Source organism: Chelonoidis abingdonii, chromosome 2 (assembly GCF_003597395.2).
Source record: "Chelonoidis abingdonii isolate Lonesome George chromosome 2, CheloAbing_2.0, whole genome shotgun sequence".
Classification (NCBI taxonomy): domain Eukaryota; kingdom Metazoa; phylum Chordata; order Testudines; family Testudinidae; genus Chelonoidis; species Chelonoidis abingdonii.
Window position 1 is genome coordinate 139,090,592 of NC_133770.1, and position 15,799 is coordinate 139,106,390.

General features: G+C 40.8%; 1 protein-coding gene across 2 annotated transcripts in view; it reads right to left on the reverse strand.

Moving 5' to 3' along the window:
• DNAH5 (dynein axonemal heavy chain 5) overlaps positions 1-15,799 on the reverse strand; it is a 253,591-nt gene that overhangs the window by 106,202 nt on the left and 131,590 nt on the right. For both annotated transcript variants that reach the window (XM_075062684.1, XM_075062685.1), the window contains exons 44-49: positions 11,059-11,235; positions 7,379-7,583; positions 6,711-6,853; positions 4,482-4,616; positions 3,512-3,634; positions 2,945-3,158 (exon numbers count right to left, since the gene is read on the reverse strand). In XM_075062684.1, the coding sequence (XP_074918785.1) occupies positions 2,945-3,158; positions 3,512-3,634; positions 4,482-4,616; positions 6,711-6,853; positions 7,379-7,583; positions 11,059-11,235 (997 nt within the window). The remainder of the gene's footprint in view (positions 1-2,944; positions 3,159-3,511; positions 3,635-4,481; positions 4,617-6,710; positions 6,854-7,378; positions 7,584-11,058; positions 11,236-15,799) is intronic.

Genomic DNA, 15,799 nt, shown 5'->3' on the forward strand with positions numbered 1-15,799 from the left:
GAGGTCTAGTCAAAGCCTGAAAACTAGGTTAAAGTCTCAGTCTGGAGTGAGTGGTGTCACATGCGGGAAGAGATTCCCAATGCCCTTAAAGAATCTACGCATTAATGGTTGAGCAAACATCAAGTGGAAAGCCATTTTCACCATGAGATGTACTTTAAGGAGCTGAGTGAGAGTTTAAAATGTAGTGCAAAATCAGAGGGAGGAAAGATGAGGTTGGGTCTGTGTGTTTGGAATGACACAAACTCAGAGTCATTTCCATTTTGTAGATAAGTATGTTGAGTGGTCAACTTTTGGTTGAGTTGCAACACATCTTTCAGCTTGACAGAGTATTCTGCCTCTAAGCCTTGGAATTAAGAAGGAGCAAAGCCTGGAGGCAGAGGACCCGCAGGTTGGGGTGAAGGGTCAGCCTATTGTTTTGAGAGAGCAGGTGAGGAATGGGCTGAAGAGAAATAGGAGGGCATATTGCCATCTGTGTGAGGTAAGAGAGCCAGACTTGTCATGGCCAAGAGGGGTAATCAGAATAATTCTCACTTTGTCTTGTTGAATTTTCAACAGAATCTTGGATAGAGTAGGAAACTGGGAAAAGACATATAAGTGGGCCCTGTGCCATGGGAAGATGAGGGCAACTGCCAGTGAATATTTACCCAGGCTGGCCCTGGAGCAGTAACAAGGACCTTTCTTGTTCCGTTAAGTAGCGAAGAGATCCATAGTCAGGGTTCCCCAAAGGGGGGATATATCTTGAAGCACCTCTGAATTCAGTACACGCTCATTTTCATAAGAAAATTTCAACTGAGACTGTCAGCTGTCATGTTCTGTATCCCTGGTAAATAGACAGCTGAGATGAGCACATTGTGATGCGTGCATCAATTCCAAAGTTTGAGCGCTGTCTTGTAGTGGGAGGGAGATCTGGCAGTCCCTTGGCGATTTATATAAAACATACAGGTCACATTAAGTCCATCATGACCTTTGTGTTTTTGATGAAAGGCAGAAAGTGTGCACAGGCACTCCTAACAGCACTTAGCCCCAAAAGAGTGATATGGAAGGCCATTTCCGTAAAAGGCCATTTGTCCTGAACCTTGTGGTTGTGTAGGTGAGCTCCCCAGCATATTAGGGACATATGTCCCAGGGTGGTGAATGTGGGTAGCGAGAGGAACGCTCTCGCTTCTACTGCATCAAGGTTGGTGCTGATAAAGTCCAGTCACTGTACCGCGGTTACTATGCCTCTACAATGAAGAGAGCCTTGGAGAATACCCTAGCAGAGCTCACAGCAGGGGGTCCCTCCTCGGATGCCATGCTTCAGAGCTGTGGTGCTGACCTACCACGATGGCCACTCTGGAGAGCCCCACTGGCTGGCCAGCAACTTGGAATCCATGTGTTTGGATCGGTGCCGAGATTGCTACACTGGGGGAACCCCTATGGCTAGCCAGTTGCTTGGAGAAGCCCTTTTTACGAGCCTTTCCAGGGGAAGTCTGACGGTGGCCTTTTTTCTTTTTCTTCTTCTTCTCCTGCTCTCCTCTTCACAACTCGACCCCTTTTGAAGTGAAGGCTCCGGGGATGATCCGGGGTCAGCACCCACCAGAGTCCTCTGCAGAGTGAAGTGTTTTCTCCATAGGGAGGAGTTTTAACTTCAGCTCTCAGCTCCTGTGAGGCTGCCATTTTAGCTGTGGCAGGTAAAGCACTTCTGTAAGGCTCTCCCAGGCACAGTGAGTGTGTCAGGCCATCACAGGAACTGACTTCTGGCAGGAGAGGCACTGCTTGGAGCAGAGAGAGCCAGGCATGCCCCTGGCCAGGGGGCTGTCATCCTCTAGCAGTCTTCTTTACTCTTTTTTTTTAAACTGAAAAAAATATATATGCGTCTACTAGATGCCAGGGGTGGGGGGAATGCCCCCAGACAGGGCAGGAAAGGTAAGTTCTTTTCCTTTCTCTAGCTCTCTTTTTTTTTTTTTTAAACTCAAAGGAATAAAATAAAATAAGGAAACACTAGCTTAACTACTTTTAAGGAGAACAAAGGTAACAAAACAAACACTACTTATGCTAATGACATAGATAAGGAAGAGACAACTGCTCATTCCATCTGAGGCCAAAGGCAGTAGAGAAGGAAATGAGGAGGGTTTGCCTCTAGCCTTGAGGCAGACCATGAGGGAGGGAGGGCACATGCGAGGAATCAAGGAACACTGCTACCAAAAATCTCTGATTAGAGGCACAGGGGCGCACATATACCTACAGTAGATCACCCATAGGCACTACTCGAAGAAGAACTGGGTTGTCGTAGGGGTTACTTTAACTCTCTACTCCTGGAGGAATTTTTGTATGTGTCTGTATTGTTACAGACATACTTTCTGACAGGTATTTTGAAATAAAATGACCAAAATTGAAACTGGCATAATTATGTAGTATTATTTTGACAAAATAAAATTTGCAGAATTTTAAAATATTGTGCACAGAATTTTTAATTTTTTGGTGCAGAATCCCCCCATGAATAAATTTAGAATCTTAGTCTAAGGCAGAGATTTGGTTTGTGTTTGTTTTTTTAGCTTCCAGGGCATGACCAAGGAGTGGGCAACAGGGGCAGATCAAAGGCTGAAAAAAAAAAAAAAAGAAATCAGTTGAAATCCCATGGAGCACTAACCACCAGCACTAATCATCCCCAGCACTCCCCACCAACTCCTCCAGCACTACCACCAAAAGCCAATGAGTTCATGCACCCCAGTACTTGGTAATCCCAAAGTAGTTTGGGATTTAACTGAGTCCCAGTCACTAACCACATGTGGAAAAAATGAGAGCCACTGTTCTAGGAAAACCTGGGTACATACATTTAAGACCTCCCCCCCCACACAAAAAATTAAGATTTCCCTTTAAAGTACGGGGGTGGAGAGAAACAAAATTTGGCACCCCAGTTCCAACGGTTTCAAACAACACTTTCCAAAGCGAGTCTTCATTTTACCAAAGATCTTGTCAATGGAAGAACTGGAAGGCAGAGTACAGTTGAATATGGAAAAATGTCTCTTTAGTCTCTGTGGGATGTCATTGCGACCTCCACCAGGATGGATCATGGCTGCCAAGAACTGGATATCAACGATGTTGGTAAACTCCCCTGGTTTCTCTAGGTTATAGAATCCATTCTGTTCCATCAGCTGTCGAACTATCTCATTGGTGACCTATAAAGAGCCCATTAGGATTAGAAGAGTATCTCCCTGGATGCAAAACAACATGCAAAATGATTTATGAGTACCCGAAAAACATAACTAAGAGACAGATTTTCCTTGTCTTAAAAAACACTACATTTTTTTCTGCCATGAAGAAAACAACATTTATAAATTACCAGAAATCAGTGGGATTGGATCACCCTTTCCTCTGGTTATATCTAAAGGAGGGAGCTCAAAGGAAAATAATCACATGTATTTCAAATACCTCAATAACCTGACCAGAGTGGGAAGCCATGTCACCTGTGTCATAAGGAGACAGAAAAACAACAGATCAGTATTAAGCCAAATTTCAATACTTAACTAACCTGATCTCCCCACTCATTGATTACAGGCATATTCACATCATCAATGAAGACAGTCATCTTTTTGCCTGCAGGAGGACCATATGTTGTTCCCATGCGTTTGTCCACATAACTCTCTATTGTACGCTGTAAGAAAAAACTTTATTACCTAAAGCTGTACAGTTCCTCTCCATCAAAGGATAGTTTATTCTTTTTAAATGCACACATTTATTAGCAGGAACTCTTCAATAGCGAAGGCATACATGGGTTTTGAGGAGATTTCCACTAAAATACCACTGGCTTTGTACAACTGGTAAATGGAACACTGGTTTCTGAAGTGAGGTAATAGGCTGTGATACAAATTGAACACAAATCGCCTTTAAAAACCATAACTGCTGATGTAATACATGCAACCCATTTGGAGAATTCTGAGTTGGATTATCCCATTTTTTTTCCATGGTGTGGTGTAATAAACCAAGTTTGAACTATCACCTGCATGAAAGATTTAACTCAATTTTGAAATAAACACAACTTACAACCATTATTGTAGACTATATTTTGTAAAGTTTTTAGTCTTTTACACAAGGTTTTAATGACAATCCAATAAAAATTAATGACCACTTCAGCCAGTTAATGTGAACTGGCATATTTCCAGACATCAAGAAACATTGAGAATTTGACAAGGGAAGTATAACGTGCCAAAAGCATGAGAGTAAGCAAATAACCACTGGAATGACTGGAAGAGATGTGGTTCCTGAGGATTTGCTGAAATTGATGACCAATTTTAAAAAGACATATTGTGAGAGAAGCAAGTTACATCCCTGTAGAAAGGCCATTTTGACTGAAGCCCTTGGAGTAGATTGGTGCTTGTGTTTGTTTGTATCTATGTAATTAGAGAAAGATCCCATTGAAAAAAGGCTTTCTCGCAAATTCTCAGTGTACAAATAAAGCTATGAACCCAGTCATCTTATTAGAAGTAGAGTGATTATTATACCTGGAACATTAACGGGGTAGTTGCAGATGAAAAGTTCAGACTCTTGGCTATGTGGCTTTCAGGATTATATTTTGACATGAATCCTTTGATGATGACAGTTTTAGCAGTTCCTTGCTCACCAATTAGTAGCACAGCCTAGACAAGGAGAGAATTCAAATGAGCCCAGAGGAGCAAAAGCCAAGTGTGCCAGCAAAGCCTTATCAACTGCTATATCTATGCTTCTCAGGAATGAAACACAGAAATAAAAGTGAAACTTTCAACGAGAAAAAAATTAGCAAACTGGAAGCAGTGGGTTGCTTTAGCACTGAACAATTCAAGGTGTATTAATTAACAGTATGTGTGGAAAAGGGTCATTAGTTTCCACTATACAACAGGAGATCCTCGCATTTTCACCTGTAATTCCACACTGTCCTGCTATGCTGGAAGGAGGACAGGAGATGTGGTTTAATTAGGCTGCAATCTTATTCCTAAATGTCTGGACGTACCCGTCAAATAAAAGTGTACAGTGCTGGTAGTTCCATAATCATTTACACATCCCGGGAGCAGGGGTTACCCATCCTAGTCCCTAGCCAAACCACTTCTGGGACCTTCCCCGATCAAATGAGGGTTAAGGCGTGCTATAAATTAAGGAGGGTTGGTTGGCTCTCTGCCATACCAGTCAGAGGAGCCCCGAACCTCTGTTTCTGCTCCTTTAAAGAATACCTCCTTTAAATCCTTTAGTAATCCACTTTATCTGATCACATTATCCCTTCCCTGCAGAGTACCTGCACAGGATATCAGCCCCATACTTACATAATGAGTTGCAAATCATAGCCTAACTTCTGTTTCATATTTTCCTCAACTAAGCCATGTAATCCTCTGTCAGAAAGGTGAGGAAAAAAACCCATCTTGCCTTGGCCAATTTGGTAGTGAGGGAAAATGTCTTTTCCAGCCCTCTGAGAAAGGAGCGACTGGTGGAATGCCCACCATGAATCATGACAACGCCTGGTATTTAACTACTTCCATGCATGGCAAGGTGTGTGCTGCTCCACCTGGTCCAGGTAAAAGAGGGTTTTTCCTGCCCCAGTGTGGACCTAAATAGTTCCCCCTCTCTTCTGGTCACCTGGTGTGGGATGGGACACTGATCTGGTCAAGCTGCCACAGCAAATCACTCTGGCACTCTAGTCTCTAAAGCGCCCACACACTTTTCCCTGCAGGCCAGACAATGGCCTCCACTGCTTAATGTGCGGTGAGGTCATTTTATTTAAGAACATAAGAATGGCCATACTGGGTCAGACCAAAGAACCATCCAGCCCAGTATCCTGTCTTCCACCGGTGGCCAATGCCAGGTTCCCCAGAGGGAATGAACAGAACAGGTAATCATCAAGTGATCCATTCCTTGTGGCCCATTCCCAGCTTCTGGCAAACAAAGGCTAAGGATACCATCCCTGCCCAACCTGGCTAATAGCCATTGATGGACCTATCCTCCATGAATTCATCTAGTTTTTTTGAACCCTGTTATAGTACTGGCCTTCACAACATCCTTTGACAAACAGTTCCACAGGTTGACTGTGCGTTGAGTGAAGAAATACTTCCTTTTGTTTGTTTTAAACCTGCTGTTTATTAATTTCATTTGGTGACCCCTAGTTCTTGTATTATGAGAAGGAGCAAATAGCACTTCCTTATTTACTTTCTCACCAGTCATGATTTTATAGACCTCAACCATATCCCCCATTAGTCATCTCTTTTCCAAGCTGAAAAACCCCAGTCTTATTCATCTCTTCTCATAGGGAAGCCGTTCCACATCCCTAATAAATTTTTGTTGCCCTTTTCTGAACCTTTTCCAATTCCAAAATATCTTTTTTGAGATGGGGCAAACACATCTGCACACAGTATTCAAGATGTGGGCTTACCATGGATTTATATATAGGCAATATGATATTTTCTGTTTTATTATCTATCCCTTTCTTAATGGTTCCCAACATTGTTAGCTTTTTTGACTGCCGCTGCACATTGAGTGGATGTTTTCAGAGAACTATTCACAATGACCCCACAATCTCTTTCTTGAGTGGTAGCAGCTAATTTAGACCCCATCATTTTATACGTATAGCTGGGATTACATTTTCCAATGTGCATTACTTTGCATTTATCAACATTAAATTTTATCTGCCATTTTATTGCCATTTATAATTTAACTCCTCCATCACCCATGCGGAACACATCATTGACATACACAAACAAGAATGATACCTTGCCCTGCCCAGCAATTGTTTCAATAAGGAAGTCTGTTCTCACGTTGTCGACATTTGGCACCAAGATGGAACCATACTCTGGAATGCTGTTAGTGGGGTACACATACTCTTCAACACGAGTACTCCAGTGCATCCATTTACCTAGTCAGAACAGAATAGGTTAATACTTCCAAGCTACAAAGAATTTGCTTCTATCCCATTCTCCAACTAGTAGTACAAGTGGATTGTTACCTATGAAGTTATCTTACCCTGTCTGGGGCAGTGGGCCGCACAGACAAAACCCACCCACTATGATGATCAGCAATTAACTTCACAAGGAGTATTCTTAAAAACCCATGGGAAGGGCCGCATGATCTGTTGTTACAAGTGACACTTAAGATGAGAGAAACATCCTCCTGCTTGCTTACATTTGCTCATTTGACAGCACTTTGTGATACAAAGTCCCAGTTTCCTTGTGTAGTCAGTTTCCTTTGTTTTGGTATCTTGCAGCAACAGGGATAAATTTTATTAAAACCAGTAGTAAAGCATGATTTTAAAACAAAAACTGTCAGGGAACATGGGAAAGTATACAAGCTGAAGTGCCTTCTCTATTAATTCTATGAAATATACTCTTTCAAGACCATGTCTCTTCAAATGTTATCTGGTATATGCCCATGGGTTACTAACCATCAGTTGCCACATAGTAGTCAAACATGGTATCTTCACTTCCTTCTGAGATACGGGGAAGATCAAGGTTTATTTTTTTATGATTACGAAGCCAGTGCTCCATTTTGCATCTGTCTTCCAATTCCAGCAATGCTCCAACACTCCACATGAGGGAGAAGACGTACAGCCTTTCCAGATACTCTGGTGTTACTACCCCTCCTTGCTCCTGAAAGGTAAAGCATTGTTTTAGCTACTTTCATGGCTTAAGGCCTTTCCAAGAAACAATTCCTACATCAGACTCTGCTTTACATATTCAAGTTGAAAATCTTTAGATTTGATTTACATAAGTCTCAGTAGGTGTCACTACCTATTCTCTAGGCAACCATTACACAAATGAAGAGCTACAATACATACTGTGTCATATTATTTATTTTCCTTAATTCAGAAAAATAGCCACCAGAAAAAAACCCATAGCAAACAAATAGCTTATTTCTCTCCAGAAGCCCAGGGAAAGATGAGTAGTTGGTTTATTAGTCCATTAAAGCCCCGACTCTGCAAATACATGTGTTGAATGGGTTACACTATGACATGAGTACAGGAGTCGATGGGAGACCACTCTGGAGTCGATTTATCACATCCAGTCTAGATGCGATAAAGTGATCCCCGCTGGATCGATCACTGCCCGCCGATCCAGCAGGTAGTGTAGACATACCTTATATTACATTTAAGGACATGAATAAAGTTATGCTTTCACATAAGGATAAGCAGATATGAATAGTTCTAGTGCAATTGGTCATATGTGGAATTGGTCTTTTTGCAGTATCCTCCATCAAGGCAATCCAGACAAATAAAAAATTGGCCTGTATTTTGTCTCTAATTAAATTCTTATCGAATAATTTTGCACAGACGTTAGTGTTTGCTTATGAGAGTTCCCTGATAATATGGAAACAATTCGACTTTTAGAAGAAGCAATTTATTAATCAGAAAGGTAACAGCAGCAAGTCAGTTGGTTTGCCAGCCGCATGCTAGTATTTGCACTGACAGTTCAATAGCAAAGAAACAAAGTGTACCTTCAAATGTGTCTGTAATGAAATTAAAGTAGGGGGCTCCAATTGAGAAATTAGGCTGCAGCCTTTGCCAAAAATGGTGATGACTATGACATCATGTGTACACTTGAATTTTGCTGTAATGGTGGTTAGTAATGATTGTATAGAGCAAAGGGAAAATGACGAAGTGTTGCATTTGTCAAAGAATTCTTCACAAACCAGGAAACAGACTGATAAAGACTAATATTTCCATCTTCTTGATTAAGTATCATTGTGGAATTATGTTCCAGATAATGTTCAAACTGCTGAATCTATTCCTGCTTTTATATTTCAACTCTACACAGCATTGAGTTGGATTTCTCCAATGCCGTTGACACTGGGTAACCGTTCCCATTGTTATCAACAGAAAAACTACCACTGACTTCACTGAATGAAGAGGAAGATCAGTGCTGAACATTTTGAAAATTCCTCTTTTCCATTCCAGAACCTTTAGGCCTTGTCTATACTTGTGACAATGTGTAGGGTATATGTAGCTACACATCACAGCGAAAAGTGATCTACATCCACAATGCAGTTCATAGTTACATGCAACAGTAAAAGACTCTGGCAGCACAATAGACAGGCAAAGCACTGCTTGGGCATGTACATAGGGAATATATATTCTAAAGTTCTGGGCTGTCTTTACTCACCTAAGAATTGCCTTACCATCTACACTGCTATTTATACCTTTGCTAGGGGAGTACAGTATCTGTAAATTACACACCACCTTATGTGAAAACATAGTCTTAATGAAAATATAAAAACTAAGGGTACGTCTACACTGCACGATTATTTCGAATTAGCTTAAACCGATATTACAAAACAGATCTAATAAAATCGGTTTAGCGCGTCCACAGTGGGATCCCGAAATCGATTGTTGCGCCCCATGGTCCAACAGGCTAATCGATATTCAGGAGCAGGTGCACTGTGGGTAGCTGTTCCCCTATTCCCATAGTTCACCTACTTTCTCGTGTATGAAGCACAGTGCCTGATGGGGCAGAGAAACACTGCCCGGGTGGTGCTGGGTATACAGCGCTCACCCCTCCCTTTGCTGAAGGCAGCAGACAACCCCTTTGGCCACCTTTTTCGCCGGAGTGCATTGAGGGCAAACGCGCATTAGCACAGCAATCTTTCTCCCTTTTTTTTTTCACGTGAGGTGGCTGGGGGGATAATAAGGACTGAGGAGCTGTTCCCTGAACCCACGCCAGACACTAGTGTGTGAACCTACAGACAGGAATGGCGAGCTCAGCCACCGACAGCTCAAATAATTTTTCACCGCAGACTGCTGTGGACTGTGGATAGCTGAGTCGCTCAGTACCCCCTCCCTCCCTTCATGAGCCGTCCATTTGCAGTCTCTGGTGCTTCCCGTTTACGCCCTTGATCACCACAACGCTGTGTCATCTTGGAGTTTGTTATTCAAACGCTTTGCATTTTCGGTTCTCGTAACGGAGATGGATACAACAAATTTGTCTCCCAAATACAGCATCAGACCTAGTAATCTCCCGTACGCGCTTCATGCTGGAGCTCTTTTTCGATTTCAAACTGCATCGCCAGCCGTGCTGATCAGAGCTCCACGCTGGGCAAGCAGGAAAATGTAATTCAAAAGGGTTCGCCTGGTGAGGCATTTGCCTGTCTTCTTATCCTGTCCCCGCGCATCCGCCGGTCAGATTGCTGTCCAGAGCGGTCATAGCTGCACTCTGGAGATGTCGTGCCACGGGAGGCCACCCTAACGTCGATTTCCATCCACCTGAAATGAACCCAATAATCCGAGTTATCACTATCGAATTTATCGCTTACTCCTCTCGTTTGGGAGGAGTTCGAAATCGAATATTAAGGACCGTTTAATCGATATTAATGACGACGTCGTGTGAACGGATACAGCGTTAAATCGGTATATCGGCCATTAAACCGATTTAAAGTCGCAGTGTAGACCTGGCCTAAGAACTGAAATCTTCTCTTTAACCAAAGAGTCAATATTCAGTAGCTTTGCAAGTTTCCCCATACTGCCCTGCTAAACCAATCTGCCTCAAACCTAGTCTCAAGAAACCATCTTGGAACGAAGATGTTCACCATGTACATCTACTCCCTGGCCACCCTTTTCAGTCTGCCAGTAAAGTTACTGAAAAGTGCCAATTTTTGAACACATCCTCTAAGACATAGTGCAAGGGAAAACATTTGATATAAATAACCACAAATAAAAATCTATCAGATAGCATTAACTTTTGATCACCACATTCAACATTTTGTCTGCATTTAAGAAATTATAAGTGAAATGCCCTGTAGTCTATTATCCATTCTGTGAGCCATCCAGTCACTCCTGTTATTAAAACACCAGTTAGAGTGACTGCTGTCTGATGTTGCACAACAGTTCTTACAATTGTCATTGTAAAAATATCAGAAAAAGCGCTATATAAATATATTGAAATAAATATGGACCATCCTAAGTGTCATTTTCCAATAAAAATTAGGTATTCACATGTAAGATATTTTAAGCTCCCACATCTTCACAAGAATGTCTCTTCTCTAAATATCCTGGGGTGCTTTCTAATATGTACCCACGCAGCACAAAACAACGTAAATCAGAATAAACAGGTAGCAAAATATTGATCAGCTTACCTTCAAAGGGATAAGTCCCTGCAGCATGTTAATGCTTTGCATGATCACAAAGGCCTCCAGCATCTCGATCTTATATTCCAAGGTCTGGATGCTGAAGCGGTAGAGTTCTGGGAATGATGAAGTGTATAGCTGACGCAGAATTTCAGCTTCTTGAGGAGAACGTTTTTTCAAAAAGCCCTATTATCCATGGTGGGGAGGGAAAGAATATCCTTTAATTTCAAATCAAAACTTCAAAATATTTTTAAAATCAAGATTTTAGTACAACAGACTCAGGTGACATGCTGACTTACTGAGATTCACCTTTCTTTGTTGATGAGAACAGAAGGCCAAATGCTGCATTCATGTGTATGTATAACTCCCAGTGGAAGTTGCACACACATATTAAAAAACAGAACTGGGCCAAAATCACAGACAGTCATTCATCACTGCTCATGAGACAAAACTCCCACTTCCATTCTCAATCAGCATAGCTGTTTTAAGTGCATTTCAAATTTGCAAAGTGGCTATATAAAAATGGAGTTAGAGGTAGAACTCAGGGGTTAATTTAGCCTGAATAATTTTTATGTCTGAGAAATGATACGTCAGAACCCACCCAGATTTACCCCCAGAACCCAGTTTGGAAGTTCAAAATAACTGAGCTGAACATGTCTGGAAGCCACTCAGAAAACAATCATGTGGTCTTAAAATGCTATTTTTTGTTTATCTCTTAGCAGTAAAAATATACCCTATGTCTAATTGATTCCAACAGATATATAGTACCTCATACAACTCCCTCCCTCTCATATTCAAATTAGGCCAAAATTGGAGAAAATTTAGTATCCACTTTTTTTGAATGTCCCTACATGCAATACATCAGGTCAGAGCTTTAGAGAAATAGTTATGCTTGGTGTTCCCCAAGGGTCAGTCCTAGGACCAATCCTATTCAATTTATTCATAAATGATCTGGAGAAAGGGGTAAAAAGTGAGGTGGCAAAGTTTGCAGATGATACTAAACTGCTCAAGATAGTAAAGCCAGACTGTGAAAACTTCAAAAGATCTACAACTAAGTGATTGGGCAAACCAAATGGCAAATGAAATTTAATGGGATAATGTAAAGTATGCACATTGGAAAAAAAACCCCAACTATGCAACAATATGATGACTATTTACTACAACAAATCAGGAAAAATCTTGAATCATCGTGACAGTTCTCTGACGATGTCATGCAGTGTGCAGAGTGGTCAAAAAAGGAAACATATGTTAGGATATTAAAAGATAGAAATAAGACTGGAACATTATTATGCCCTTATATAAACCCCATGGTACGGCTCACATTCTTGAATTACTGTGTACCAGATCGTGGTCACCTCACGTCAAAAAAAGATCATACTGGACTACATTAGAAAGATTCAGAAAAGGGCAACTAAAATGTGATTAGTGGGTTTGGAGACGGTCCCATACGAGGAAAAGAATTTAAAGAAGCTGAGGCCTCTCAGCTTGGAGGGGGAAAAGAGGGAGACTAAAGAGGATATGATAGAGGTATATTCAATCATGAGTGAATGTTGCAGGAAAGTGGATAGAGAAGTTATTCGACTCTATTCCCATGACTTACAAGAAATAGGGTCTTAACCAAATGAAATTAAATATGGTAGCAGGTTTAAAACAAAAGAAAAGGAGTTTCTTCTTCACGCAGAACACAGTCAACCTGTGGAACTCCTTGCCTGAGGAGTGTGAAGGGCTGGACTATAAAAGGGCCATTAAGACCAGCCGACTGTGAAGAACTTCAAAAAGATCTCACCAAACTAATGATTGGAGGCACCAAATGGAGCAATGAAATTTAATATGTGGTACATGTAACGTGATGCACATTTGGAAAAAAACCCACTATGACATACTTGATGAGGAGACTAATTTAGCTACAAATCCTCTCTTGGAGATACTAGGCTAGATGGACCTTTGGTCTGACCTGGTACCGCCGTTCTTATGTTCTTATCACTGCCTTTTAAATACGTATGTAATAAAAGATGTCAAAGCCCTAAGATGCTCTACTGAGAATACTTTCATCTTCCATATTTGTATGTAGTTCCAAAGGATAGTCTTGAGGCTTTTGTTTGTATACTTTATTTTGGTGCAGGTTTTCCTATGTTTACTGCCATTTCTTCTTTTATCCCTGAAAGTTCATTTTTCCTGTGTCTGACAGTAATTGATGCACCAATATTGCTGGCCAAAGTTCCATTTTTTCATCAAGGCTCTGGTTTTGTGTAGTCTGACTCATCTCCAAGCTAATATTTCTCCAGATAATAATTTCTCTTTTTCCTCACATACCCCTCCTTAATACACCTCAATACAGCATTCACTACTTGATGCTTGTAGTTCAGAATAGTACTACAATAAATTAAGAAAAAGCTAAATGGGACTTTTTCCATTTTGGAATCAATTTATCTGTAGTTGTATATACTTTAGCAATGCAGTATCCAAATACCTATGACAGATTCAGATGTTTTCAGGTCAAGAGATTTAGAATGGAAAGAAACCATTTAAGATTATTATTTCCTGAATGTGTCAGTTCTGCTAATAATAATTTTAATAGCTCTTCTTATATCTTGCACATGCCATGCTTTTTTCCTTCAGGGATGAAGAAGGATTTGGGCATAGAGAAAAATAATTTTAATTTGGTTATGGAAAAAAATAATCAAATCTGACAGTGAATGACTCAAGAACATAAAGTGCAACCCTACACTCTTGGAAGGTATAGCAAGAATCATGACTACTAACAGCAGAGACATCTGACTGTTGTGCTGATTGACTGCAGCTAGGAAGAATACCTTTATGGAGAGAAAATATGAATAAATATCAGAGGCGTAACTGTGTTAGTCTATCCACAAAAACAACAAGGAGTCCAGTGGCACCTTAAAGACTAACAAATTTATTTGGGCATAAGCTTTCGTGGGTAAAAAACCCACTTCTTCAGATGCATGGAGTGTTACAGATACAGGCATAAATGTACTGGCACATTAATAGAAGGGAGTATAAACAGGTGTGCTGGAGAATAAATAGATGACATTGGTTCAAATGGCTGAGTCATGAGAGTTTGTAATATTGTAGTCAGGTCTAAGGCCAGAGAAATAGTTTTAATAGTTAGTTTATATAGGCTTGTTGCCTTAAGGAACCACCCCAATCTGGTAATCTGCCAGAGATTAGGATCAATTTGCCTTCATAATACCACATAACTCTGCAGCTGTTGGTCTCTGGATTAATTTCCCTCTCCTGACTCAGCTGTGAACCATCTGATCCATACTTTGGGGTAGGACAAAAGGGGTACAAATTCTGCAGGATGATAGGTGCTTGTAACCTGGCAGAAATCTCAGTTAGGATTTGTTAATCAAGAGTCAAGGTATAGGATCAGTTAATCCTAAATGAGATAAGAGATCCTTTCCTACTGAAAAGATGGATTAAGAGTTCCCTTGTCTGAAGCTTTGTTTCTCACGAAGAATCTGGGGACAATAAATACGATAGCCATTTCTTCCTATCTGAGCTTCGATTCATTCTTCCCAGAAGTTGAAGGATGTACATACAAAGGAAATCTTCATTTGTGAGAGAAAGCAATTATTCCCAGTGATCATTTTTCCCTGGTGAAAAGATGCCAAGTTCACGTTTCAAAAGAAGGTGTGTATGTTCACCAGGAGATAGCCAAAGTTTCTGACGATCAAATACAAACTTATTGAGTAAGGATCAGTTTACAAGTGTCTACAGGCTATTTGTGAACAGACTGGCTAACCTCTTTTGTTACATTTAATATATGTACATTGAGTGCACAGGAAATGAAGTACATTGATTTTACGGTTAGACCTGCTGTCAGTGCCACTTTACATATATCACTGTTGGACTGGATCAGGATATGCTACTTCATTAGGTGATCCTCAGTCCAGAAGGCCTGGCTGGCCTTATACGTAATAAATTAATGCTCTGAGCCCTCTGACCTGACCTTCCCTAAAAGGCCATCATCCATGATCAGGAGTTTGAGGTCCAGACGGTGAAAGGAAGATCCAGAAATCACATGAGCCTCTTGCTTCCATCAGGACAATGAAATGATCACTATGTTATCTGAACTTCCCTCCACATTTCTTGTTGGGAACCATTCCAGGATATTAAAAGTAACCCCAGAAGCTCTCTTGTGCAATTCTGCCCAATGAGTTAACTCTCCACATGGAGACTCACACATCCAGGAATTGCTATTTAACTGAATGGCTAACAGTTCTGTGACACCATAAAAATCAGAGTTTGGATCCTGTCAAGTTTTCCCTGTTGGGAAGATTGACTGTCCCTCTTTTGATTCAAGTTGACAAACCTCCAAAGGGAATCAAAGAATTCTTCAACCTTATTTCCAAACTGTGTGTCTGAAACATTGAGATGGTGCTGTGAACGTTTTCCTGCATGTAAAGTTTTAAGTAAACCACTGAAGACTAAATACAAATAAGCTACTGGTCTTCAGTGTAATTATAGTCAATATCAAAACCTTCAGGAACACCTAATACAGGGTTTCTCAACAGGGGTCACCGCTTGTGGAGGGAAAGCCCCTGGTGGGCCGTGTGAAAGTAGAATGAATTATATTGTAAAAACAGAAAGGATTAAAGACATGTTGTCTGTACCTTTAAGCAAAATTGTTGGAATGTTGCAATCCAGGTGTCAGGAATACAGACATTAACATAGAACAATTGCACCGTTTAAGGGCAATTGGTGAAGTATTAGCCTTAGATCGATA